At 44.4% G+C, this 25248-nt stretch overlaps 3 protein-coding genes and 2 pseudogenes across 4 annotated transcripts; 3 read left to right on the top strand and 2 right to left on the bottom strand.

Moving 5' to 3' along the window:
• The first annotated feature begins 290 nt into the window (after positions 1 to 290).
• Positions 291 to 6732, top strand: LOC134194000 (disco-interacting protein 2 homolog C-like; annotated as a pseudogene).
• Positions 6733 to 9541: 2809 nt separating this feature from the next.
• On the bottom strand, positions 9542 to 13586 carry LOC134194004 (Golgi SNAP receptor complex member 2-like). The gene is made up of 4 exons (XM_062662896.1): positions 13530 to 13586; positions 13296 to 13460; positions 9832 to 9910; positions 9542 to 9764 (listed from the first exon to the last, which is right to left on the bottom strand). Exons 1-4 carry the CDS (start codon positions 13556 to 13558, stop codon positions 9729 to 9731), a joined length of 309 nt encoding a protein of 102 aa, XP_062518880.1. The 5' UTR covers positions 13559 to 13586; the 3' UTR covers positions 9542 to 9728.
• Positions 13587 to 14004: 418 nt separating this feature from the next.
• LOC134194113 (collagen alpha-1(XVII) chain-like) lies at positions 14005 to 15436 on the bottom strand. Of its 2 annotated transcripts, none has more exons than XM_062663018.1 (2): positions 15266 to 15436; positions 14005 to 15204 (listed from the first exon to the last, which is right to left on the bottom strand). In XM_062663018.1, exon 2 carries the CDS (start codon positions 15170 to 15172, stop codon positions 14174 to 14176), a length of 999 nt encoding a protein of 332 aa, XP_062519002.1. In that variant the 5' UTR covers positions 15173 to 15204; positions 15266 to 15436; the 3' UTR covers positions 14005 to 14173. The 2 variants fall into 2 exon arrangements, with proteins under 2 accessions (XP_062519002.1, XP_062519003.1); XM_062663019.1 differs by having other exon boundaries at positions 14005 to 15200.
• Positions 15437 to 15918: 482 nt separating this feature from the next.
• LOC134194032 (disco-interacting protein 2 homolog C-like) lies at positions 15919 to 21265 on the top strand (annotated as a pseudogene).
• LOC134193731 (uncharacterized) lies at positions 20138 to 24149 on the top strand. The gene is made up of 4 exons (XM_062662565.1): positions 20138 to 20371; positions 20798 to 22462; positions 22505 to 22588; positions 22662 to 24149. The coding sequence occupies exons 1-4, from the start codon at positions 20138 to 20140 to the stop codon at positions 24147 to 24149; spliced, it is 3471 nt and encodes a 1156-aa protein (XP_062518549.1).
• Positions 24150 to 25248: the final 1099 nt, after the last annotated feature.

Here is a 25248-nt window from a genome sequence, read left to right as displayed (position 1 = left end):
ATTTTTCTTCCCGATTTCGGGTGAACACCAAAAGCACTAACGACCAACAGGCAACGCCAAACAGTTGCCCATATCATGGACTACTCCAGCCTGCCCCCCAGAAGTCCACCAGAAGCTCGCAGATCTCGAACTTGAACTCGAAGAAGGCAAGTCACACACATACCTCACACAGTAGTCAATCCAGTGTCCTCTTTACAGGCGATATCACACAGAAAGGCTATGAAAAGAGGAAAGCAAAGCTGCTAGAGCCATACCAATCTGGTACGACGCTTGTGAGCATCATTCTCGCAACGAGGGCGTTGGTAGGTGCGTAGCCATGGCGCGCTGGGCGATGAGTGAATTCACTGACGGAGGCGTTTCTCGAGAATCGACGCGCGGACGGCCGTATTCGTGTGCTGCGCGTCGTCCTACCGTTCTACGACTTCGTTTCGTGCCGAAACGGCGTTCGTCATTGTGTGGAGTCGTTCACAGTTTTGATGTTTTTAGGCGGCGGCAACAGTTTTCACTCGGAATCAAGTTTGTTGAGTCCGGAAGCGAGGAATGTGCGAGCTGTTTGACCTGCGCCGAATTTTCAGCAAGAACTCGCGCGTACAGGTCAGTCTCTTCTGTGGATGATTTTTCAATGGCGGATCCCCAGAGATTGTCAATCAAGGGTGGCGCGTTAGGCTCCCGAGAATGTGACGTCATAAAACGACAAAATGCGGAATTAATGATTTATTACTGAATAACAGAGTCGAAAAACATTGAAACATGATTACATTACTATGCACAGTTGAAACAAACAGACAGACAGACAGACAGACAGACAGATAAACAGACAGACAGGGTGAGGAAGGTGATGAAATGTTACTGAACAAGAATACTTACGTTTGTGTTCCATTTTAATTGAATGTTTCTGTAGACCTGGTCTGCCTGGCTCAACAGCAACTGGTCGTGGCATCATGTCGATCACAGGACTCAGTTATGGAGTCGTTCGAGTAGAAGAGGAGAACTCGATGTCGTCTCTGACTTTACAAGACTGTGGCACAGTACTTGCAGGAGGTAATCGATGTAATTGGTTTGTTGCTTGCAAGAATGAAAAAATATAATGTTTTATTCATTTGGATGTCTTTATGTTTGTTTGCTTGTCTGTTTGTCTGTCTGTCTGTCTGTTTGTCTGTCTGTCTCTGTGTCTGTCTGCCTGTTTGTCTGTCTGTCTGTTTGCTTGTCTGTCTGTCTGTCAATTTCATGTCTGTCTGTCTCTATGTCTGTCTGCCTGTTCGTTTGCTTGTCTGTCTGTCTGTCAGTTTCATGTCTGTCTGTCTGTCAGTTTCATGTCTGTCTGTCTCTGTGTCTGTCTGTCTGTCCGTCTGTTTGTTTGTTTGTCTGACTGTTTGTCTGTCTCTGTTTATCTGTTTGTCTGTCTCTGTTTATCTGTCTGTCTACATGTCAAGTCGTGCAGTTACAATCCATCTGCATTTATTTCATGTTCAATACCTTCTCTAGTCTCTTCTATATCTAGCCATACTAACTCCTTCCATGTCACTTGCAGCAAAAGTTGCCATAGTGAAGCTGGAAGGTCCTCCCTATTTGTGCCAAATGGACGAAGTCGGTGAGCTCTGCGTGAGTTCACAATACACGGGAACAAGCTATTGGGGTCTGGCTGGAAAGTCAACGAACGTGTTCAAGGTATGTGTACTGATCTGGTGATTGTGAGGCGTTGGGATGGATTGTGGTAATAGGTTCAACCGCTGGCTTCGAATGGTCAGCCGCATTCGATGAGTTTGTATGTTTGAACGGGATTGCTTGGATTTCTTGGATTGGTGAGTTGGTTTGAGAGGATTGGTGGAGTGTGTGAAACGTGTGACACAACACACACACACACACACACACACACACACTCAAATTATTAATTAATTTTTTGTTTGTTTTTGTTTGTTTGTCTGTTTGTTTATGTTTGTTTGTTTGTTTATATTTATTTGTCTTTTAATTTAATTAATTAATATTAATTATTTAAATTTAACAATTTATTTTTAATTAATTAGTTATTGACATTCATTGAAACAGATCACTTGTCTGAGATGATTTGAACATCCAAGTAACCAAATTGTGTGTATGATATTAGGGAGGTCTTATTTTCATTTGTGGTCGTTTAGATGGTCTGATGAAAGTCCAAGGTCGTCGGCACAATGCGGACGACCTCATTGCAACCGCTCTGGCCGTTGAACCTCACAAATTTGTATACAGACAGAGGCATGGGATACTTAGTGTGCACATGTAATACACACGCGTGTGTGATTGTTGCTCATTTGTGTTGCAGGATTGCCGTGTTTTCTCTCACTGTGCTGCAGGACAAACGAGTGGTTCTTGTAGCCGAACAAAGACCCGGCTGCTCAGAGGATGAGGTGAGTTATTGATATTAATTAAACTACGAGCATAAAAGAAGGACACCACATTAAGTGGTGGACTGCTTTGCGAGAAGCTCACTCTAAACGGACTGAATTGACTTCCAGGCTGTCTGTCCGTATGTCGTTATCTATGTAAGTTTGTAAGCGTGTGTTACGCTAGAGGATTAGTTGAGCCAGTCAGCAGTCGTTTTGGGACGTGAAGAGTAGGTGACGTAACAATAGCATATCGGCGTGAATCACTCTCGGGAATTTGTTGAGCCAATCAGCAGTCCATTGAGACACCAACAATGGGTGACGTAACAATCCCACGCATTATGACAGAAAAGCTGAGATGTCATATCCATAGTAAAAACGTTAATAAGGTCAAACCGTTGTCAAACTGAGAAGCGCAGAGTAAAGTTCAGGTAATAGTTGTACACGTCTGTTACTTTTTTACAGAAGAATCGCAAAACAAACGAATTTATCGTTCTTCAAGAAGCCAAGTGAAGGTCCCATGGAACCATGCATGCATGCACACGACCAACATGCATCACATCATCCGCGATCTTCAAGAGAGCAAATATGTTTTAGAGCGTGTTCACACCGACATCTGGACTAACTATGATTATGCTAACTATGATTAGGCCAACATTAACGCAAGTGTGTTCACACCACTAACTATTTTTGATTAGTAAGTCATGTGGGCACGTGAGTGTAATTAGCCTCGACAGTTTTCTTTTGTCATATCCGGCAGGAATTTGCGTGAATTGTCTTGACGAATCCATTTATTTAGGTTTTGAAGAGGGAAACATTTAGTTTGCTTTTTCTGGCAGCTCCTTTAGGAACAGCAGGAAGTTGTCACGTGTACAGGCACACACGTAGTAGACATCTGCCTGTGCTTCTGTATACGTCGCCATGTTGTTGCTGCGTTTGTACTTTTAAACATACAACACCACATCAGAGACATCGGCGGCATGCTGTTTTTGTATACTACCTCACTTGCCAAAGTCACGTGCAAACACTAGTAATGTGGTTGTAATACTACTCTTTATGGCATTAGAATGGCCCTACACTAATCATGATTAGGCCCGGTGTGAACACACTTTTAGCTAGAGGTGTAACTACTAAGTAGTACTAATGATGAACGATTGACGTCGTCTTGCAAGAAAGACTCGTAGGAAACGTTAGTAACGCTGCTTTCTTTGTATCCGGTCGCTATACACTATGTCGCTTCACGGTTATTTTCCATGCAGTAGGAGATGTACGTCGATCTCTAGCCACGAATTAACGGAACGAAAGATGATAGCAACGGCTCAACGAAAGCATGATAATCGCGTCCACCTCAATGCAGAATTGAGAAATGACGTGCATAACAAGCTCGCTCCGTGCAAGAGTTACGCAGCTGTCACGCATGTGCATCTGCTGAATTGGAAGTCGTGTGGGACATTGATGATATTTAGTTAGTTATGCATCCCTGTGTTGTGTTTTCAAAGAATTATACATTCTAGCAACAAGCTAATGATTAATTAATGATAATGACAATAGATGTAGACAAAAATTAATAAAATTTACATTAATATTCAAAATAAATACACACACACACACACACACACACACACACACACACACTCGTATCTCTGAAGTGACGGTGTAAACACAGCTTCATTTACTAGTGATGATGTAGATTACTGTTGAGTTTGAGGAGCAGATGATTTACAATGCAGTTGAAGTTGAACACACTACTCACTGTATATGCTCTTTCTGTTTGCAGGCATTTCAGTGGATGAGTAATGTACTACCGGCTGTTGAAACGATACATAATGTGAGTGTGCTGTTTGTGGTCGTTGTGTGTGTATGTGAAGTCATTTTTTTGTTTAGATTTATGTGTATGCGCTTGTTCTCATGATGCCCAACTCGATGCCAATTGTGTGTGTGTGTGTGTGTGTGTGTGTGTGTGTGTGTGTGTGTGTGTGTGTGTGTGTGTGTGTGTGTGTGTGTGAGCAGATGGTGTAGCGATGGTGATGACATCTGGGATCTTGTATTCCGTGATGAGGTTTAAAGGTTCGATCCTGGTGGAGGTGACAATGTCGCAGTTTCATTGAGCAAGAAACTCACCCACACTTGCTTCTCTTGACTCAGGAGTATAAATGAGTATCTGGTCATTGACTGGGGTGGACATGACCGCTGGCTTGGCAGCAACATCATGCAGCAGACGGGTACGTGTGGGCCCTGGTGTCCAGTCCCAGAGCTGCGCCTTGGTCAGTGCCCCTGGATGACTCCGGCCAAGCTCCAGGTGGATTGTAGCGCTGGCCCCAAGACTCCACGTAGAGCATGGAGGCCCTGTCTCTAGAGGCAGGGGAGCTATCTCCGCAACTGACCTCAAGGTCGACATCGAAAGACGTGGTGGAGGGCTTAACATATGTCCATTTGAGTGTGTGTGTGTGTGTGTGTGTGTGTGTGTGTGTGTGTGTGTGTGTGTGTGTGTGTGTGCGTGCGTGTGTGTGTGTGTGTGCCTGTTGGTCTGTCTGTCTGTTGGTGTGTGTGTGTGTGTGTGTGTGTGCATGTGTGCGTGTGTGTGTGTGCATGTGTGTGTGCGTGTGCGTGTGTGTGCACACGTGTGTGTGTGTGTGTGTGTGTGTGTGTGTGTGTGTGTGTGTGTGTGTGTGTGTGTCTATGTGTGTGTCTACGTGTGTGTGTGTGTGTGTGTGTCTGTCTGTCTGTTGGTGTGTGTGCGTGAGTGTGTGTGTGTGTGTGTGTGTGTGTGTGTGTGTGTGTGTGTGTGTGTGTGTGTGTGCATATATGAGTGTAGATATTTCAATGTCTTTCCTCTTCTCTAGGTGTTGAGCTTGTTGTTGCTTTCTATGGCTGCCTTCTTGTCGGTCTCGTTCCCGTGCAACCTCTATCTCCACTGAACATCGCAACGACATTACCAACAGTCAAAATGATCGTCAAAGTTAGCAAGTTAGTTGCCATTCTAACAATTCAACGTATCACCAAACTGCTGAGGACAAAAGAGGCTACCAGCACACTCGATGTGATGTCTCTCCCACCTATTCTTGAGATGGACGATCCACAGAAGAGGAAGCTTGACAAGTTTTATCGTGCACCAACACCAGAGATGATTGCATACTTGGATTTCAGTGTTTCAACCACCGGTGTGCTCTCAGGAGTCAAAGTACTTACTGTGTAGTTTACTGTTGATCTGTTTGACTGTTTCTTTTTTTGTTGGTCACTCGTTTTGGTCAGTGAGTTTGTTACAACTCGTGTAGCACAGCAGAGCAAAGCTGTGATGTTTTCAGAGGTGTTTGTTTGTGTGTGTCTCTATCTGAGTATGAGTCTGTCTGTGTGTCTGTCTATGTGTCTATCCATTTGAGTGTGAGTATGTCTGTCTGTGTGTTTGTATGTCTATGTGTCTGTCTGTGTTGGTCGATTTGAGTGAGTCAAACCTTCTCAAACTCTGCATTTCACATTGTGTAACACCAACATGTTTTTCTGTAGTCCAACGACCATCCCACAAGTCACATTCTCTATCCACTTCAAGATGACATCGAAGGTACATCCCCGTTCAGTAGCGACTCTCCCCTCCCCCAGGGGCACCAACCACCGACAACCCAACAAAATCCCACCGTCCACCTCGTGTCAACCTACCACCGGCTCCTTCCAGACAATGCAAACCCGAGTTACAATCCAAGATAACTAATTTATTGAAAAAACAAAGACAGAGAAACATACGACTGAACGAGAGCGTACAGAAACGGAAAGACTTCCGCAATCCAAGTTTTTATGAAAAACTCGTCACTTTCCTTGGACTCGACGAGTTAGGCTTGAATTTTGAGCATCACACGTTTGACGAGACAAATTGGGGTTGGGACTGTTATTTTGATGCTCTAGGACGCTTGCAGAAGGAGCAGTACGACAAGAAAGAGAAGGCAAAGAAAACGCAAGTGGATTTTGTGAGCGGATCCGCGTTGAAACGGCCGGCTATCGTGCTCATTTGTCTGTCTGTAAGTTTGTTTGTCCGTCTGTCTGAACATATGCCTGATGATCACTACGTGGATGATGGACAAACATCTCTAGACTCTATACAATATAGATTGGCTTTTGTGGTCTGTTAAACAGCCTTAGTTTGGACTGTATAGAAAAATTGTATCCAAGTTAAGATCCTCTTACATTAGATCTGCAAGACAATCTCTCATATGTTTTTCGCAATCTGGTGCAACAAACATTCCACTGTTTGAGTCAAGTTTACTAACTGTAACGATGACTTCCTTTTTTCTTTTTCTGTCTTTTGTTTACACACTGTTAGTTGTGTACTTATATACCATCTATAAATATTTTTATTTTTTTTATAATTAGTGTCTGGTGGTTGCAGTAGGTTTGCACCATACTTTTGTTCTATGGAGGAAACGGCCACACGTGCCATTGCAGATTGGAAAAATATAAAACAGCTTGTCTGTTCATCCATCCATCTGTCTGTAAATATGTATGTCCGTCTGTCTGTCTGTATGCATGTACCATGTATGTCTGTCTGTATATATGTATGTCCATCTTTCTGTCTCCATACATATATACACAAAGACAACAGGCTTTTTGTCGTGCTCTTTGGTCGTGGGGTTACAGCAGTATAGTACTGTGGTGTACTTCATGGCAGGAATGAAGGCCCATCAGTCATTCTCTGGCAAACCACTGCATCCTAGTTGCTTGCATGCTTGTTGCAGCTCTTGCCCCAGTATGTACTTGGTAATCTAGGACGAGAGAGTGGGTCTGATATTGTGCAAGTCTTACTCACTATACACCATTCTATGCGCAGGTTCTGCTTTGTCCATCTCTCCTTGTACTTTACTCATTATCCCCCTATCTTCTATCACTCTCATTGACCGGTTGTCATCACTGAAATCAGTGGACAACCATCATCATGATTATGTATGTATGTCCGTCTGGCTGTCTGTATATATGTATGTCCATCTTTCTGTCTCAATACATTTTTTAAATCAAACGTTTACATCATGAGCAACCTAACACTAACACAACAAGACCATTACTGTCCTGAAGCATACAAACTACACTGAGCACAATACATTTCGACGTTCTAATCTCGCTATGCTAATGAGTTTGTCCAAGACGACTTTTGCATTGCAACGTTGTAGTGTCACTGAAATGATTGATCACCACTTGTTCTTGAAGTCGGTCTCATTTCGTTTTCCTTCATCATCTCTTGCACTCTTTGCCAGCTTGTTCCCCAATGGCCAAAATGTTGGAAAGCAAGAGGAATGACCAATGGGCATTTAATTCTGGCAGCAACTCAGTATTATAATTTGCCTCTTCTCATTGCTGCTACTCCTTCTCTGAAGGCTGCCTTCACGGAGACCAAACACCATGGATGAGCCAACGACACATCTAATTCAATGTCTGCACCTAAATCTGGGTCATAAACGAGGATGTCCGACCTCTTGTCACTGTTGACATACCGGTATTGTGGCTCTAGTTTGTGTGGCAGAGTTGAGAAAGGCAGTTAGACCATGCTGACTCAATTGAGTTGTGAGTGTCCACTGGACCACCCCCAGTCTTACAAGTGATTAGATGGTGTCCTTGGATGTCCAGTTTGTTGCCAGACAACAACTGCTCGATATCTGTCTGTAAATATGTATGTCCGTCTGTCTGTGTGTTGTCTGTCTGTCTGGCCGTCCATCTGTCCGTCTGTCTGTCTCTTTCTGTCCGTCCGTCTGTCTGTCTGTCAATACAGCTGCTTTAGATTTCAGCCCAATGCACTAAGAATTAACATTCCAACAGCTGTCTGTCACACATGATCAAGAGTCACACTTAGCTATTGATGTCTCCTACAAGATGAGATTTCATTGCCATCTAATCCACAAGTCACAATGTGTGTGTGTGTGTGTGTGTGTGTGTGTGTGTGTGTGTGTGTGCGCGTGTGTGTGTGCGTGTGTGCATGTGTGTGTGCACGTGCGTGCATGTGTGTGTGGTACGATAGCTCAGTTGGTTAGAGAGTCATCTTACGGAGTGCTTACATCCGGGACCTTGAAGGGTCACAAGTTCAAGTCACAGTGGTGGCGAGCTATAGCATAATTTCCTTAAGCAAGACACTAACACACATTTGCTTCTCTCGACTCAGGAGTATAAATGAGTACCTGGTCATGACTGGGGTCCTAGGCGGCCATCGGCAGTGACGTGACATCAGCCACTGGGGTCCTGGTGAGACTTCGGGTGCTCACACCACAGTTGGCTTCACAAGTTGGTGCTCCTGCGAGTGCCTGGCCCGGCTCCAGGAGTTTGCTAGTGCAGGCCCAAAGTTCCCTGAGTAACGCACAGGGCCCAGCTGTTAGCGTGACCTCTGAGAGGCAGCTCCTGACATTTAGGATTTTTAGACATGTGACTCGATGGGACCAGGAGCTTCAACATACTACCAATACTGATCTTCGACAAACATGGGGCGATGTAAGTCTGATGTCTGACGACATTCGTCGTCGCCTTCAGTGGTTAGGACATATTACTCGAACGCTTGCAATCAGATTACCAAAGAAACTATTATTTGGGTGGCTGTCACATTCTAGACCAGCTCAGATGGAAAGACAGGATCCAGACTGACTTGAAGTTGTTAAAACTAGAGAATTGGTATCACCTGGCACAGCAACATCCAGAATGGCAAGCCTCATGTCAGGATGAAGTTACACGTACCTCTTACTGAACAATCCTTTTCATGTGCTGTGTGTTGACGTGCCTTTCGCAGTCATTCAGGTATGAAACGGCACAAGTGGATTGTGGAACGCCAACTGCCTCTGTGTGAACAACCAGGCGCAGTGCAATGTGCCAAGTGTCATTGGTGGCTGACAAGTAGGGGTGGACTGGCAATACATAATGTCTAAATGTGTCTTCTTCTTCTTTGACTATGTCATCATCATCGACTCTATTATCGATCCGGTCATCATCACTTGCCTCCACTGATTGTACCTCATGTCGGATACCAGAGCCTGATAGGACATGCTGTTGCTGCCATTGTAGTCAATGTGGACGCTGCTTCAAATCCAAGCCAGGATTCCAATGGCATAACTGTCATCATGGCAAACGCTGTTCAGAAAACAGACAGCAGTCAACTTCCCCTGTCTTGCACATCTGGAAGACGTTTGCGGTGGCTCAAGGACATACAGAGACACATAAGTACAGACAGTAACTACCTCATCTTTCAGCTCTCCCCATATATGGGGCAGCGTGGCCAGACACTGGCAGCTGTAGTCAAGTGCGTGTGTGTGCGTGTGTGTGTGTGTGTGTGTGTGTGTGTGCGCACGCGTGGACGCACGCGCGCGCGTGTGTGTGTGTGTACATCCATACATTTGCTGTAAATCTCCTTCACAACAATTCATTCCTATCGTGCTCTTCCTTTTCCTATCACAACATCATGCTGCATCCAACACGACATTTCAATTACTCCTTATTGTGTACATCTCCATACCTTGAGCCGCTGTTTCTGTTGGAACGTCCTAAGAGTACTATGTACATGCTGACAATCATATGACAATTGTTCAACTCGTCTGTACAAGAAACAAATTCATTTAACCACAAATAATCAACCAAATTGTGCAACCCATTTAAATGTTTTAGACAAAGTATACATACATGGTATACAAACATATTACGTATTAGTCTGTAAGCTTGTTTGTCCGTCTGTCTGTACATATGGCATAGGCATGATGATATGCTTCTTATATGGTCAGTTGGTGGATGGTGGACAAACGTCTATACAATATACATTGGCTCTTGCAGGGGAGTAGTGTGACCTCTAGAAATGGGGGACAGACTTACCATGCTATGGGACACGCCCACTTTTATTAGTTTGTACTTATCCACACACTACATATCCTTACATGCATACCCAGACAGACCCACAGTGTACATAGTTAACTACCTAACTGCATGCAAACACCTGCTTGAATCGTGTCTACTTTAACATAAAACTGTGTATGCACGTCTGCTAGAAGAATTGACAAAGACAAGACAAGGCAAACCGAATGCAAGCCTGCATAATGCTATCGGTAGCTACGTATAGACCGTACGCTTGTGTCTAGCCAAAATACCCATATACAAGATAGAAATCAAATGCAGATGTTCTAACTAAGCGTCGCTTATAAGTTTGATCAATTAATATAATAACAAACTCCTTTGTCCACTAAATTTAAATTTGTATTACATGGACATGTGACTCACACGTGAAGGATTGCTATCCCGATATTAAAACCCATTTCCAAGCATTACGTGTCTAAAGTCCACAAATTTTAAGACCACGCCTACAAATAATGGGGGCGGGGATATTGCCTGTCTAGCCCATTCCACGCTACTAAAAGAGTACACCCCTGCCTCTTGTCTAGTTTAGACTGTATAGAATACAGACGTATTACTGCAGGGGCATATTGTGACCTCTAGAAATGGGAATAGACTTCACGCTGCTACAGAGCACGCCCACTTCTTACTGACTTTTAATTAACTGATATGTTAAATCAGTGGCGTATCCAGACTGGAAAAAAGGTGATGCAAACTTGAACAATTTAGGGAGGTTTCACTAAAAGTTTGTGAATACCATAGTAAACATTAATGTCTCATTACCACATGAATTTGATATCTACAATGTACTTAGTATCATGGTATATTATATGTGTACTCATGAGGAACACAAAACATACATTGATTATGTCCTGTATGTTTAAGAAAGACATTCTGAGAGGTTGTGTCCAGCACCACAGTGCATTTGCAAGCATGACGTATCGAAAGTCCAGAAATTTTAAGACCACGCCTACAAATGATGGGTGGCTATAGCTCAGTCTAGCCCATGCCACGCTACGCTCCTCATTACTCTAACCCTAGTGCATGCGTGCCTAGTGCATCTCTTGGCAAGTTAAGATCATCATTTCTTCCTCTCTTACATTAGATCTACACGACAATCCTCGTATGTTTTTTGTGATCTCATGCCAAAGTCATTCCACTGTTTGAGTCAAGTTTACTGACTGTAACAATGATTTCCTCTTTTTCTTTGTTTCTCTTCACGTTGTCTTTTGTTTACACGCTCTTAGCTGTGTACTTATATATTCATAAATAATTAGTGTCTGGTGGTTGCAGTAGGTTTGCACCATACTGTTGTTATATGTATGCAAGGATCACATGTGCCCTTGTAGATAGGAAGGATATAAAACAGCTTGTCTGTTCATCCGTCTGTCTGTCTTTGTCTGTCTGTGTACATCCAATCTTGTTATGACTCTTAGAGCATGTTCACACCAACATTTGGACTAACTATGATTAGGCCAACATTAGCACAAGCGCGTTCACACCGCTAGCTATGATTAGGAAGTCACATGGGCATGTGAGTGTAATTAACCCGGACAGTTTTCATCCGTCATATCCGGCAAGGATTCGCATGAATTGTCTTGACGAATCCATTGCTTTAGGTTTTGAAGAGGGAAACATTAGTTTGCTTTCTCCAGCAGCTCCTTCAGGGACGGCAGGAAGCTGTCACAGGCATGTAGTACACACCTACATGCGCTTCCATATACATCACCATGTTGTTGCTGCATTTGTATGTTTAAACATACAACACCACACCAGAAACATCAGCGGCATGATCTTCTTGTATACTACCTCACGTGCCAACTAACTAATGCGGTTGTAATGCTACTCTTTATGGCATTAGAATGGCGTTACACAAATCATGATTAATTAAGACTCAGTGTGGAAAATAACAGTAGGACATAGGACAATGATCCACCAAATGTGTTGTTTGTCCGACCAAATACTCCACCAGTGTTAGGACGTGTTTGGGCAAAACATCCATCCATATGCATACTTGTCTCTTAGCATGTGATAGCCTTTCCAATGGTGTAACTGTTAATTTCATGAAATTAGGTGCCTCTTAGCATGCTTTATCCAGAGAAAACTTCAGCTGCCTTTAACGCCTTTCTCCCTTGGAAGTTGGTTGTAACAAAATTACATGCAAAATGGCTGCAGTAGGGGTGGGACTTAATTAGACATGTAACACTATACAAGAATGTCCTACTTAAGCTCAACCTGTCCGAGCCAAAATAATTCCCTATTTTCCACACTGAATACTGGTGTGAACAGTGGCCTTAGTGACTAGGCCTGGTGTAAACACACTCTTATAGCCCGTTCACACTAGCGTTTGTAACTGTGCCAGCACGGTGCGCCACAGTTTGGTTCGGCTTCACTTCGCAGTGTGAACGCCAGCTAAACCGAACCGAACCAAACCAAACCGTGTTGAGCTGGCTCATCTCAAGCTACCGTGCCACCACGGTTCGGTTCGGTAGTCCAGTGGAAAATCGTCTCTGAGACCCCGGTGTTGTACATCTCACTGCGATGGACTGCTGAGATGCCAATTAAAACAGGACAATCGCATCTTGCCTACGATCCATCACAAGAACTATCCGGATATGCATGGTTAGCTGAATACACGCCCACTTTCTTTGACTACGCACTCTCAGCACGCTTTCAGCCTTTGGCAGTGTGAACGCAGACCAACACGATTAGCTGACGCGGTTCGGTTCGGTTTGGCTCGCGATCGATTAGGCTACATAACCATGCCAGTGTGAACAAGCTATTAGTCTTCTAAGAACTGGCGAATAGCTATTCTTAAAGCAAGCTTTGCCTGTTACACTTGACAATGTCACTTTACATGATACTGTATATATCCAATAAACCATCTGTCTGTCTGCCTGTCCATCCATCTGTCTGTATATATGTCTGTCTGTCTGTCTGTATAATAGTATGTCCATCCGTCTGTCTGTATAGATGTTACGTACGTACATCTGTCTGTGTGTCTGTCTGTTTGTCTGTATGTCCGTCCGTCCGTCTGTCCGTCCGTCTGTCTGTCTATCTACCCATCTACCATCCCTCCTCTTATTCCACAAATCTCACAGTTTGGCGCTCTGCTTCCTGGAAGGTGGTTCTTTAGCGACCATCTGCTCCAACCTCTGAATATCAGAGAACAACTCCTCTAATTTACCCTCAATTTCCTGCTCAAGTTGAGGCGAATACGAGTGCCCTAGAGATGATATGTGACTCTCAACTTCCATCAACAATCTGCAAACACAAACAAAAATCTGAGGTCGCAAGAATAAAACGAAATACGAATTTAGTTTTGTTGTTCACTTGTTCGCTTCTTGATATAATGATTCCATTAATTAACGAAAGACAGAGGAAGACGGTCACAAAGGCTAGAACATCAACGAGGAATGTTGGCAGAACATGTACGGGTTATAAAATTTGTAAACTGCCCGGATAATTACAATTCCCGGATTTCAAGTAACATTTGAATTATTTATTATGTTGCGAACATGTAAATAGAAATTTGAGAATAAGTTATAAATTAGAAAACAGAATCTTCTAAAGGTAAGTATGCAATTAATAAAAAACTAATTAATATTATTGATTATTTAAATTACAATAAATATATAATTAATCAATCAAATTTATTTTATTATATAACAGTTAATTCTTAAATTAATTAAATGTAACTACACGTGATCTAACATACAACAATTTATCTATTGTTACACCGGTAAATATTGTTGTTAACTGTAGACAGCAAACCACATTTCTGCTCACAAACTGTGTATGTTTAGAACAAAATTTCCATCTAGCAGCACATCATACTCTATGCAGCAATCCTACACAACAAGCAGCTCTTACAACAATCATTCTTAGCAGACACTTGTCTAGTCAGAGAAGCATAGATACACACAAAAATGTAAAGATAAGTACATCTGATGGTTTTGATAAAGGAAACTTGTTCTTCACTGTCCTCGAGCACAGTAAGCAAAAGTGCAACCTGGAGTGTTAGGTAAGTTGTATATGTAATACTGTCCACAATTGATCACTTCAACACTAGTCTGCCATCTACAACAATTGCTCTCGGACCTGAAGCAAACTGTTCTTGAAATTTTTTGACCAATGACATTTGGGTGAGATCCTTTTAACCATCCTGATGCATTAGTTCCACAGTAGTATTGAGATGTGCACTTCTCTGGCATAGCTCCACCTATTGTAGGACTGAATGAATGCCAGCCTGGTGTGAAACCATGTTGATTGCCTGAACTACCTGTCTTATCACAGTGCCACGTTGTCTTAGAAACATGCTCAGATGCTTGTCTCCAAGTTTCACTTAAAACACGATGATTCCCTGGTAAACATTGACTGGGGAGATTATCCCCTTTGTTTCCTTTCGTTCCTTTGTCTCCTTTCATTCCTTTTCCTCCTTGTAACCCAATCTCCCCCTTTCCACCCTTCTGTCCTTTAAAACCAGGATATCCTCGTTCACCTTTGTCTCCTTTTCCTTTTTCTCCTTTACTGCCAGGTTCACCATCCTTTCCCGCCTCGCCATTTTTTCCAGCTGGACCTGGTAATCCAGTTGAACCATCTTTTCCTGGCAATCCGTCTTTTCCTGGTTGACCTGGTATACAAATTGCTGATTCTGGTTTGCACATCTGTTTGATGAATGACCAAAATACGTGTTCTTCCGACCTCTTCCCTCTTTCTCCTCCATACTCAGACAACGTCTCATAAACCTGCTTCATTTCCTCTTTTTCTACTTGAAGTTCCTGCAAGTCCAACTGCAACTTCTCTACGGTTTTCTCAAATCTTTTCTCCTGAACACTGAGCTTCCACAACAGAAAACCGCTAAACACAAAATTGCCCACAACTAACGATAGAAACAACGCAATCGTCCATCTGCCGGTTGGGCCACAATTTCCTTGCAAAACTTTACAACTCTCGTCCACTTCGCTGCTGCTCATTGCATGCGCTATCGTCGTCGTTCTCTTACTATCTGACCAACAGTAGATATGAGCGCGTCGATATAAAACAGCAAAAGATACGGTGAAACAGACCACGCAATGTCGTGTCCTAAAGTGATTCCGTCTCATCCACATCCAACCGTAAGATGCGAAGAACCGGCACTTCCGTTCTCCGTGATATCTTCACCAAAGTGACTGTAAACGATGCAAGAATGGCCATAACCTGATATCTACTGTATTGAACCCTTTTGTTCAAAACGAACGAACAGCTTTCGTCGTTGAAGTGCAAAGCAGTCAATTGAAATCACCATTTTCAATGTGCGAGATGAACTGTCGGACGCGCGAGGCACACGGGATCAGAGCCGTCGCAAGAGGGCCTGGGTACGAGGCTAACGGGATGATAGCTACGGGTTCCACCTCTAGTATAGTTGTGGTGTATCTTTCCATGATTTTTTCTCCCCGATTTCGAGTGAACACCGAAAGCACTAACGACCAACAGGCAACGCCAAACAGTTGCCCATATCATGGACTACTCCAGCCTGCCCCCAGAAGTCCACCAGAAGCTCGCAGATCTCGAACTTGAACTCGAAGAAGGCAAGTCACACACATACCTCACACAGTAGTCAATCCAGTGTCCTCTTTACAGGCGATATCACACAGAAAGGCTACGAAAAGAGGAAAGCAAAGCTACTAGAGCCATACCAATCTGGTACGACGCGCATCATTGTGGCAACGAGGGCGTTGGTAGGTGCGTAGCCATGGCGCGCTGGTCGATGAGTGAATTCACTGACGGAGGCGTTTCTCGAGAATCGACGCGCGGACGGCCGCATTCGTGTGCTGCGCGTCGTCCTACCGTTCTACGACTTCGTTTCGTGCCGAAACGGCGGTCGTCATTGTGTGGAGTCGTTCACAGTTTTGATGTTTTTAGGCGGCGGCAACAGTTTTCACTCGGAATCAGGTTTGTTGAGTCCGGAAGCGAGGAATGTGCGAGCTGTTTGACCTGCTCCGAATTTTCAACAAGAACTCGCGCGTACAGGTCAGTCTCTTCTGTGGATGATTTTTCAGTGGCGGATCCCCAGGGATTGTCAATCAAGGGTGGCCCGTTAGGCTCTCGAGAATGTGACGTCATAAAACGACAAAATGCGGAATTAATGATTTATTACTGAATAACAGAGTCGAAAAAACATTGAAACATAATACATTACTATGCACAGTTGAAACAGACAGACAGACAGACAGACAGACAGACAGACAGACAGACAGACACATAGACAGACAGACAGACACATAGACAGACAGACAGGGTGAGGAAGGTGATGCAATGTTACTGAACAAGAATACTTACGTTTGTGTTCCATTTTAATTGACCGTTTCTGTAGACCTGGTCTGCCTGGCTCAACAGCAACTGGTCGTGGCATCATGTCAATCACAGGACTCAGTTATGGAGTCGTTCGAGTAGAAGAGGAGAACTCGATGTCGTCTCTGACTTTACAAGACTGTGGCACAGTACTTCCAGGAGGTAATCGATGTAATTGGTTTGTTGCTTGCAAGAATGAAAAAATATAATGTTTTATTCATTTGGATGTCTTTATGTTTGTTTGCTTGTCTGTCTGTCTGTCTGTCTGTTTGTGTCTGTTTGTTTGCTTGTCTGTCTGTCTGTCTGTTTGTCTGTCTGTTTGTCTGTCTGTTTGTCTGTGTGTTTGTCTGTCTGTCTGTCTGTTTGTCTGTCCGTTTGCTTGTCTGTCTGTCTGTCAATTTCATGTCTGTCTGTCTCTGTATTTGTCTGTCTGTCTGTCTGTGTGTCTGTTTGCTTGTCTGTCTGTCTGTTTGTCTGTCTCTGTTTATCTGTTTGTCTACATGTCAAGTCGTGCAGTTACAATCCATCTGCATTTATTGCATGTTCAATACCTTCTCTAGTCTCTTCTATATCTAGCCATACTAACTCCTTCCATGTCACTTGCAGCAAAAGTTGCCATAGTGAAGCTGGAAGGTCCTCCCTATTTGTGCCAAACGGACGAAGTCGGTGAGCTCTGCGTGAGTTCGCAATACACGGGAACAAGCTGTTGGGGTCTGGCTGGAAAGTCAACGGACGTGTTCAAGGTATGTGTACTGATCTGGTGATTGTGAGACGTTGGGATGGATTGTGATTGTGGTAATAGGTTCAACCGCTGGCTTCGAATGGTCAGCCGCATTCGATGAGTTTGTATGTTTGAACGGGATTGCTTGGATTCTTGGACCAGTGAGTTGGTTTGAGAGGATTGGTGGAGTGTGTGAAACGTGTGACACAAACACACACACACACACACACACACACACACACACACGTCACTCACTCAAACAAATTATTAATTTTGTATTTGTTTGTCTGTTTGTTTTTGTTTGTTTGTTTAATTAATTAATATTAATTAATTAAATTTAACAATTTATTTTTAATTAATTAGTTATTGACATTCATTGAAACAGATCACTTGTCTGAGACGATTTGAACATCCAACTAACCAAATCGTGTGTATGATATTAGGAGGTCTTATTTTCATTTGTGGTCGTTTGGATGGTCTGATGAAAGTCCAAGGTCGTCGGCACAATACGGACGACCTCATTGCAACCGCTCTGGCCGTTGAACCTCACAAATTTGTATACAGACAGAGGCATGGGATACTTAGTGTGCACATGTAATACACACGCGTGTGTGATTGTTGCTCATTTGTGTTGCAGGATTGCCGTGTTTTCTCTCACTGTGCTGCAGGACAAACGAGTGGTTCTTGTAGCCGAACAAAGACCCGACTGCTCAGAGGATGAGGTGAGTTATTGATATTAATTAAGCTACGAGCATAAAAGAAGGACACCACATTAAGTGGTGGACTGCTTTACGAGAAGCTCACTCTAAACGGACTGAATTGACTTTCAGTCTGTCTGTCCGTATGTCGTTATCTATGTAAGTTTGTAAGCGTGTGTTACGCTAGAAGATTAGTTGAGCCAGTCAGCAGACGTTTTGGTATGCGAAGAGTAGGTGACATAACAATAGCATATCGGTGTGAATCACTCTCGGGAATTTGTTGAGCCAATCAGCAGTCCATTGGGACACCAACAATGGGTGATGTAACAATCCCACGCATTATGACAGAAGAGCTGAGATGTCATATCCATAGTAAAAACGTTAATAAGGTCAAATCGTTGTCAAACTGAGAAGCGCAGAGTAAAGTTCAGGTAATAGTTGTACACGTCTGTTCCTTTTTTTACAGAAGAATCGCAAAACAAACGAATTTATCGTTCTTCAAGAAGCCAAGCGAAGGTCCCATGGAACCATGCATGCATGGTTCGCATGGGCCAACATGCATCGCATCATCCGCGATCTTCAAGAGAGCAAATATGTTTTAGAGCGTGTTCACACCGACATCTGGACTAACTATGATTATGCTAACTATGATTAGGTCAACAGTAACGCAAGTGTGTTCACACCACTAACTATTTTTGATTAGTAAGTCACGTGGGCACGTGGGCACGTGAGTGTAATTAGCCTCGACAGTTTTCTTTGGTCATATCCGGCAGGAATTTGCGTGAATTGTCTTGACGAATCCATTTATTTAGGTTTTGAAGAGGGAAACATTTAGTTTGCTTTTTCTGGCAGCTCCTTTAGGAACAGCAGGAAGTTGTCACGTGTACAGGCACGCACGTAGTAGACATCTGCCTGTACTTCTGTATACGTCACCATGTTGTTGCTGTGTTTGTACTTTTAAACATACAACACCACATCAGAGACATCGGCGGCATGCTCTTTTTGTATACTACCTCACGTGCCAAAGTCACGTGCAAACACTAGTAATGTGGTTGTAATGCTACTCTTTATGGCATTAGAATGGCCCTACACTAATCATGATTAGGTCCGGTGTGAACACGCTTTTAGCTAGAGGTGTAACTACTAAGTAGTACTAATGATGAACGATTGACGTCGTCTTGCAAGAAAGACTTGTAGGAAACGTTAGTAACGCTGCTTTCTTTGTATGCGGTCGCTATACACTATGTCGCTTCACAGTTATTTTGCATGCAGGTAGGAGACGTACATCGATCTCTAGCCACGAATTAACGGAACGAAAGATGATAGCAGCGGCTCAACGAAAGCATGATAATCGCGTCCACCTCAATGCAGAATTGAGAAATGACGTGCATAACAAGCTCGCTCCGTGCAAGAGTTACGCAGCTGTCACGCATGTGCATCTGCTGAATTGGAAGTCGTGTGGGACATTGATGATATTTAGTTATTTATGCATCCCTGTGTTGTGTTTTCAAAGAATTATACATTCGAGCAACAAGCTAATGATTAATTAATGATAATGACAATAGATGTAGACAAAAATTAATAAAATTTACATTAATATTCAAAATAAATACACACACACACACACACACACACACACACACACACACACACACACACACACACTCGTAGCTGTGAAGCGACGGTGTAAACACAGCTTCATTTACTAGTGATGATGTAGATTACTGTTGAGTTTGAGGAGCAGACGATTTACAATGCAGTTGAAGTTGAACACACTACTCACTGTATATGGTCTTTCTGTTTGCAGGCGTTTCAGTGGATGAGTAATGTACTACCGGCTGTTGAAACGATACATAATGTGAGTGTACTGTTTGTGGTCATTGTGTGTGTATGTGAAGTCGTTTTTTTGTTTAGATTTATGTGTATGTGCTTGTTCTCATGATGCCCAACTCGATGCCAATGGTGTGTGTGTGTGTGTGTGTGTGTGTGTGTGTGTGTGTGTGTGTGTGTGTGTGTGTGTGTGTGTGTGTGTGTGTGTGCATATATGAGTGTAGATATTCTACTGTCTCTCTTCTCTAGGTGTTGAGCTTGTTGTTGCTTTCTATGGCTGCCTTCTTGTTGGTCTCGTTCCCGTTCCCGTGTGACCTCTATCTCCATTGAACATCGCAACGACATTACCAACAGTCAAAATGATCGTCAAAGTCAGCAAGTCAGTTGCCATTCTAACAATTCAACGTATCACCAAACTGCTGAGGACAAAAGAGGCTACCAGCACACTCGACGTGAAGTCTCTCCCACCTATTCTTGAGACGGACGATCCACAGAAGAGGAAGCTTGACAAGTTTTATCGTGCACCAACACCAGAGATGATTGCATACTTGGATTTCAGTGTTTCAACCACCGGTGTGCTCTCAGGAGTCAAAGTACTTACTGTGTAGTTTACTGTTGGTCTGTTTGACTGTTTCTTTTTTGTTGGTCACTCGTTTTGGTCAGTGAGTTTGTTACAACTCGCGTAGCACATCAGAGCAAAGCTGTGATGTTTTCGGAGGTGTTTGTTTGTGTGTCTGTGTATGTGTCTGTCCATCTGAGTGTGACTTTGTCTTTCTGTGTCTGCTTACATGTCTGTCCATCTGTCTCTGTGTGTTTGTCTGTGTGTCTGTCTATGTGTATGTCCATTTGAGTGTGTTTCTGTCCGTTTGTGTGTTTGTCAGTGTCTGTCCAAGCATTTGAGACAAGCGCCTAGAACAGAACGTTCTGAAGACTTTACAAGGTACTTGTAGCTGAATGCCTCGAGTTTTCAACTTGTACACGGTGTTGCGAAGAAAATTAATTTTTGTCATGTTTTGCAGCTGCACGAATGGCAGAAAAACAGAAGAGACAGCAGGCTTTACAAGGTATTTCTACCTCAACGTGACTGCATGCCTAGAACTCGAAAGGTCCTACGAAAGAGATTTCGTGTTTGCAGCTGCACGAAAGAATCAGCCGAACTGGCGGTAAGTACGCGGTCGACAGAAACGCATGCATCGCCAAGCTGTATAGAAGTGGCGAATGCATGGAAAACTTCGCCCGGTAGATCACTGTCAGCTCCGTTGGCCGTTGATTCGGACGATGCCGGGCATTGCCTAGAGGTCGCACTTATAGCTATGAATGATAGCTGTAGTAGCCGGGCTGACGTCGAGGTCTTTGATGTACCGGTCAGTCTGGCGGGTGCCGACCTCGGCAAACCTCTTAGTCCTGCCAGTGCAAGTCGCTGGCAGTCGATTGATGATGGTGCGACAGTGACGCGTGATATCTATACAGTTGAAAGTACCGTGCAATCTACGTGTACCGGTGTACTTGCGCGCGTACAGATGCATGATGTATCTGAAAGCATAGCACTTTCAGAGTGTTTGACATGTAATAGGCGTACGTGTACATGTCGTGATGCGTGTATGTCTTTGCATCACGGTGAGTCACCAAAATCCAAACGGCGACGTCTTGATCGTGAACGCCAACGACGTCGTCGTGCGAGCAAGAGTGAACTCGAAAGATCTAATCGTCTAGATTGCAATGCCGAGAATCAGCGTCGTCGTCGTTCGCGAGAAAGTGGCATGCAGTCGCACACGACGAAAGCGCGCAAAGTAGAAACTGTTGACGATCGTCAACTCCGTTTGAAGCTTCAAACATTGGCACTGCATGTCGCCAATAGCCGGGCTCGTGAGAGTGAGGAGAAACGCTCCGCTAGGCTTGAAGCGGTTTCTAGACAGGTCGCTAGAAGACGAGCTTGTGAAACTGACGACGAGCGCGCTGTCGGGCTTCAAACGGTGTCTGCGCGTAGTTCTGCTGAACGAGCTCGTGAAACTGACGAGGAGCGTGCAGTCAGGCTTCAACAGATGGCTACACGTGTTTCTGGTAGACGAGCTCGTGAAACTGACGAGGTGCGCACTCTCAGGCTACAAGCCATGGCTACACGTGATTCCGATAGACGAACTCATGAAACTGACGAGGAGCGCAATCTCAGGCTTCAAGCGATGTCTGCACGTGTTTCTGACAGGCGAGCTCTTGAAATAGACGAGGAGCGTGCCGCTACGCTCCGAGCACTCGCTGAACAGATCTCTACTAGACGAGCCCATGAGACAGTAGAAAAAACTAGCGAACGTAAAGCATACATGTCTCACCAAAAAGCTAAGCGACGATCAGTAGAGACTGATATTGAACGCTCGGCGAGACTAAAGCAAGATGCCGCTAGCAAGGCAAACAATCGCGTTTGTGAATCGCACGAGCAAACGGAAGTGCGTCGAAGTCGTGACATTGCACGTCACAATCGCAAGCACAGACGCGATAGCACAGCCGCGGTACCGTGTACTGATGATATCGCCGGTATCGGTACAAAAGCAGACTCTTCTTGGCGTAGTTGGAACACGAACGCCTTCAAGCAGAAGGTACAAGCAAATTTGGTTCGCTTTCATCGCGAAATTTCTACGTTGCATTTCTCGGAATGTGACGTTTGTCGTGAGGCGTGGCCTTCGATGAAAGTTTGCGTACAAGGTGAGTTGTCTATATGTAATCGTTGCCAGAGAGACAAGGGCCTTCCTAAATTGTTCTCTATCGAGAACAACGCGATACCGGGGCCAGTACCAGAATGTCTCGCTCGGTTGTTGGTTAGAGAAGAAATGCTCATCGCTCAGATCATGCCGATGATGCAGACCTACATTTTACCGTACGTACGGTCAGTATGGATACAAAGGGCACGTTATCTGTCTACCGCAAGACGTTCAGTCTGTAGCTACCGCGTTGCCACGTACTGGGCGGTCGGTAGGTGTGGTCGTCATCAGGCGAAAGGGTAAGTCTGGTGGTCATCGAGATTTGCGCGTCAGACGTGCTGTAGTATTGGAAGCTCTTCGTTGGCTCATACGCAATAACCGTTACTATTCTAACGTAACGATAGACTACGACGTCGTAGACGAGTTGCCAGAAGACGGTACGTTGTCCGACTTGCAAGTGATTGAGGACGATGACCTAGCCAGACTAGAACCAGAGGATGACGCTAACGTAGACGAGCAATCTCAGCAAGAAGGCTCGTCTGATGATGAGGACTTACCACTGCAGCGAACAGTGCTTCCTCGGCTAGGTACGGGTAAGTGTGAGAACGATATCATTCGCGATTCGGTGAACGAAGGTGCCCGCACGTGTAGTGCACGTGTCGCGCATGCGCAGTCGGTCGTATCTGATCAGATTGTAAAGAATGATCAGGCGATGGCTACTGTCGTCGATTGGCCCGCTATTACCAATCAGTTGATCGACGAGTTTAATTCGGAAGGTTACTGGAGCAGAGCGTTTCCTACTCTGTTTCCGACGGGTGCCGGTGAGTATCTGGCGCCGAGACAGCGACGGCTAACGCTCGGTCAGTACTCGAAGCATCTCATTCGCTATCGTGACGGACGGTTTGCGCAGCATCCCAGATTTCGTTACTTTGCACTGAACACCATGATGAGATGGCGAGCTCTCGAGACAGGCCGTGTGTTTGTCAAACAGAGAATTGGTGAAAACCATCTGAGCGTGGAAGAACCGAAGGAGATGGTTAATCGAGGTGACACTTCGTTTGCATCTCGAGTAATGAGGTTTAGTAGTTCTTTGCATGGAACTAGGCAGTACTGGTGTACTCAAAGACTAAACCTAGCGGCCATGCAAGAGGCACTAGGCATGCCAACTATATTCTTTACGCTTAGTGCTGCTGATACTCAGTGGCCAGAGCTTCAGGATTTGATGCGTCACTATCGGCCAAACACTAACCAAGACAAGCCCAGTGAAAGCATAAAGGCGGTCATTCAAAATCCTCATTTGACCGATTGGTTCTTTTTGCACAGAGCAGAAAAATTTATGCGATACTTTTTGCAAAACAGTCTTGGTGCTGTAGATTTCTGGGCAAGCATTGAGTATCAGCACAGAGGGAGTTCTCATTTGCATGGTGTGGCATGGCTGGCTGATGCTCCACATTCTGATAAGATAAGTTCAGAGTGGGCATGCATGCACAGAGCATCCGAGTCGGGCGAAGCCGAAGCCACTAGCGAACAAATGAGAAGGGCAGAGGACATTGCACAGGAGGTGTATGACTTTGCTGATGCCCTGGTAACTACGTGGAATCCCACGTTGAATGAAACGGGGAGGGTCACATGCCTCGAGCAGAAATGCACCCCTGTCACAAACGACATGGAGATGTGACCGACGAAGAGCAGGATTATGCTGAACTAATAGCCAATGTGCAGAGGCATACGAAATGCTCAACGGCTTACTGTCTTCGCCGTGCTAAACATAAGAGGACCTCTGCCCTAGCAGGGGACAACGATCATGGCAGTGAAAACGAGCTACAGTGCCGTTTTAAGTTTCCCAAAGTCTTGTCAAGTAGAACACATTTTGAACTACAAGACAAGCAGCCAGAGCTTGTTACGCGGCGAAATGATTCTCGCATTAATGGGCATAACCGGGCTCAATTGACAGGCTGGCGGGCTAATGTTGACATGCAGGTGTGTGTCAATGCAGAAATGGTGTCTAAGTACATGACCAAATATGCCAGCAAGAGTGAAGGCATGTCTGAACCGGTTGGTTCATTGGCAAGGTTGTCCTTCTCTCCCTTATCGGTTAGGTCGGGCGGGAGTGCGTAGTTTATAGTTTTTCCTTTCTCCTGAACCGGTTAGGTCAGGGCAGGAGTGTGTAGATTATAGTTTTTCCTTTCTCCTGAATCGGTTAGGTCGGGACAGAAGTGTATAGTGTATAGTTTCCTTCCTTCTTCCTCCTGAACCGGTTAGGTCGGGACAGGAGTGAATAGTGTATGGTTTTCTTCCCTCTTCATTCTGATATTTAAGCAGCTGTATTGACAGACAGACAGACAGACAGACACACAGACAGACGGACATACATGTATTTACAGACAGACATCGAGCAGTTGTGATTGTGGAAAGGAACTGGACATCCAAGGATACCATCTAATCACTTGTAAGACTGGCGGTGGTCCAGTGCACACTCACAACTCAATTGTGTCAGCATGGTCTAACTGCCTTTCTCAACTCAACTTGCCACACAAACTAGAGCCACAATACCGGTATGTCAACAGTGACAAGAGGTCGGACATCCTCGTTTATGACCCAGATTTAGGTGCAGACATTGAATTAGATGTGTCATTGGCTCATCCATGGTGTTTGGACTCAGTGAAGGCAGCCTCCAGAGAAGAAGGAGTAGCAGCAATGAAACGGGAGGAGAAGAAAGAGGCAAAGTATAATTCTGAGCTGCTGGCAGAAGGGTCCTGCCCATTGGTCATTCCTCT

The sequence above is a fragment of the Corticium candelabrum genome, chromosome 18 (assembly GCF_963422355.1).
Source record: "Corticium candelabrum chromosome 18, ooCorCand1.1, whole genome shotgun sequence".
In the NCBI taxonomy this organism is placed as follows: Eukaryota; Metazoa; Porifera; class Homoscleromorpha; order Homosclerophorida; family Plakinidae; genus Corticium; species Corticium candelabrum.
Note: the sequence above shows the minus strand (reverse complement) of the source record. Positions and strands in the feature narration are given on the sequence as shown.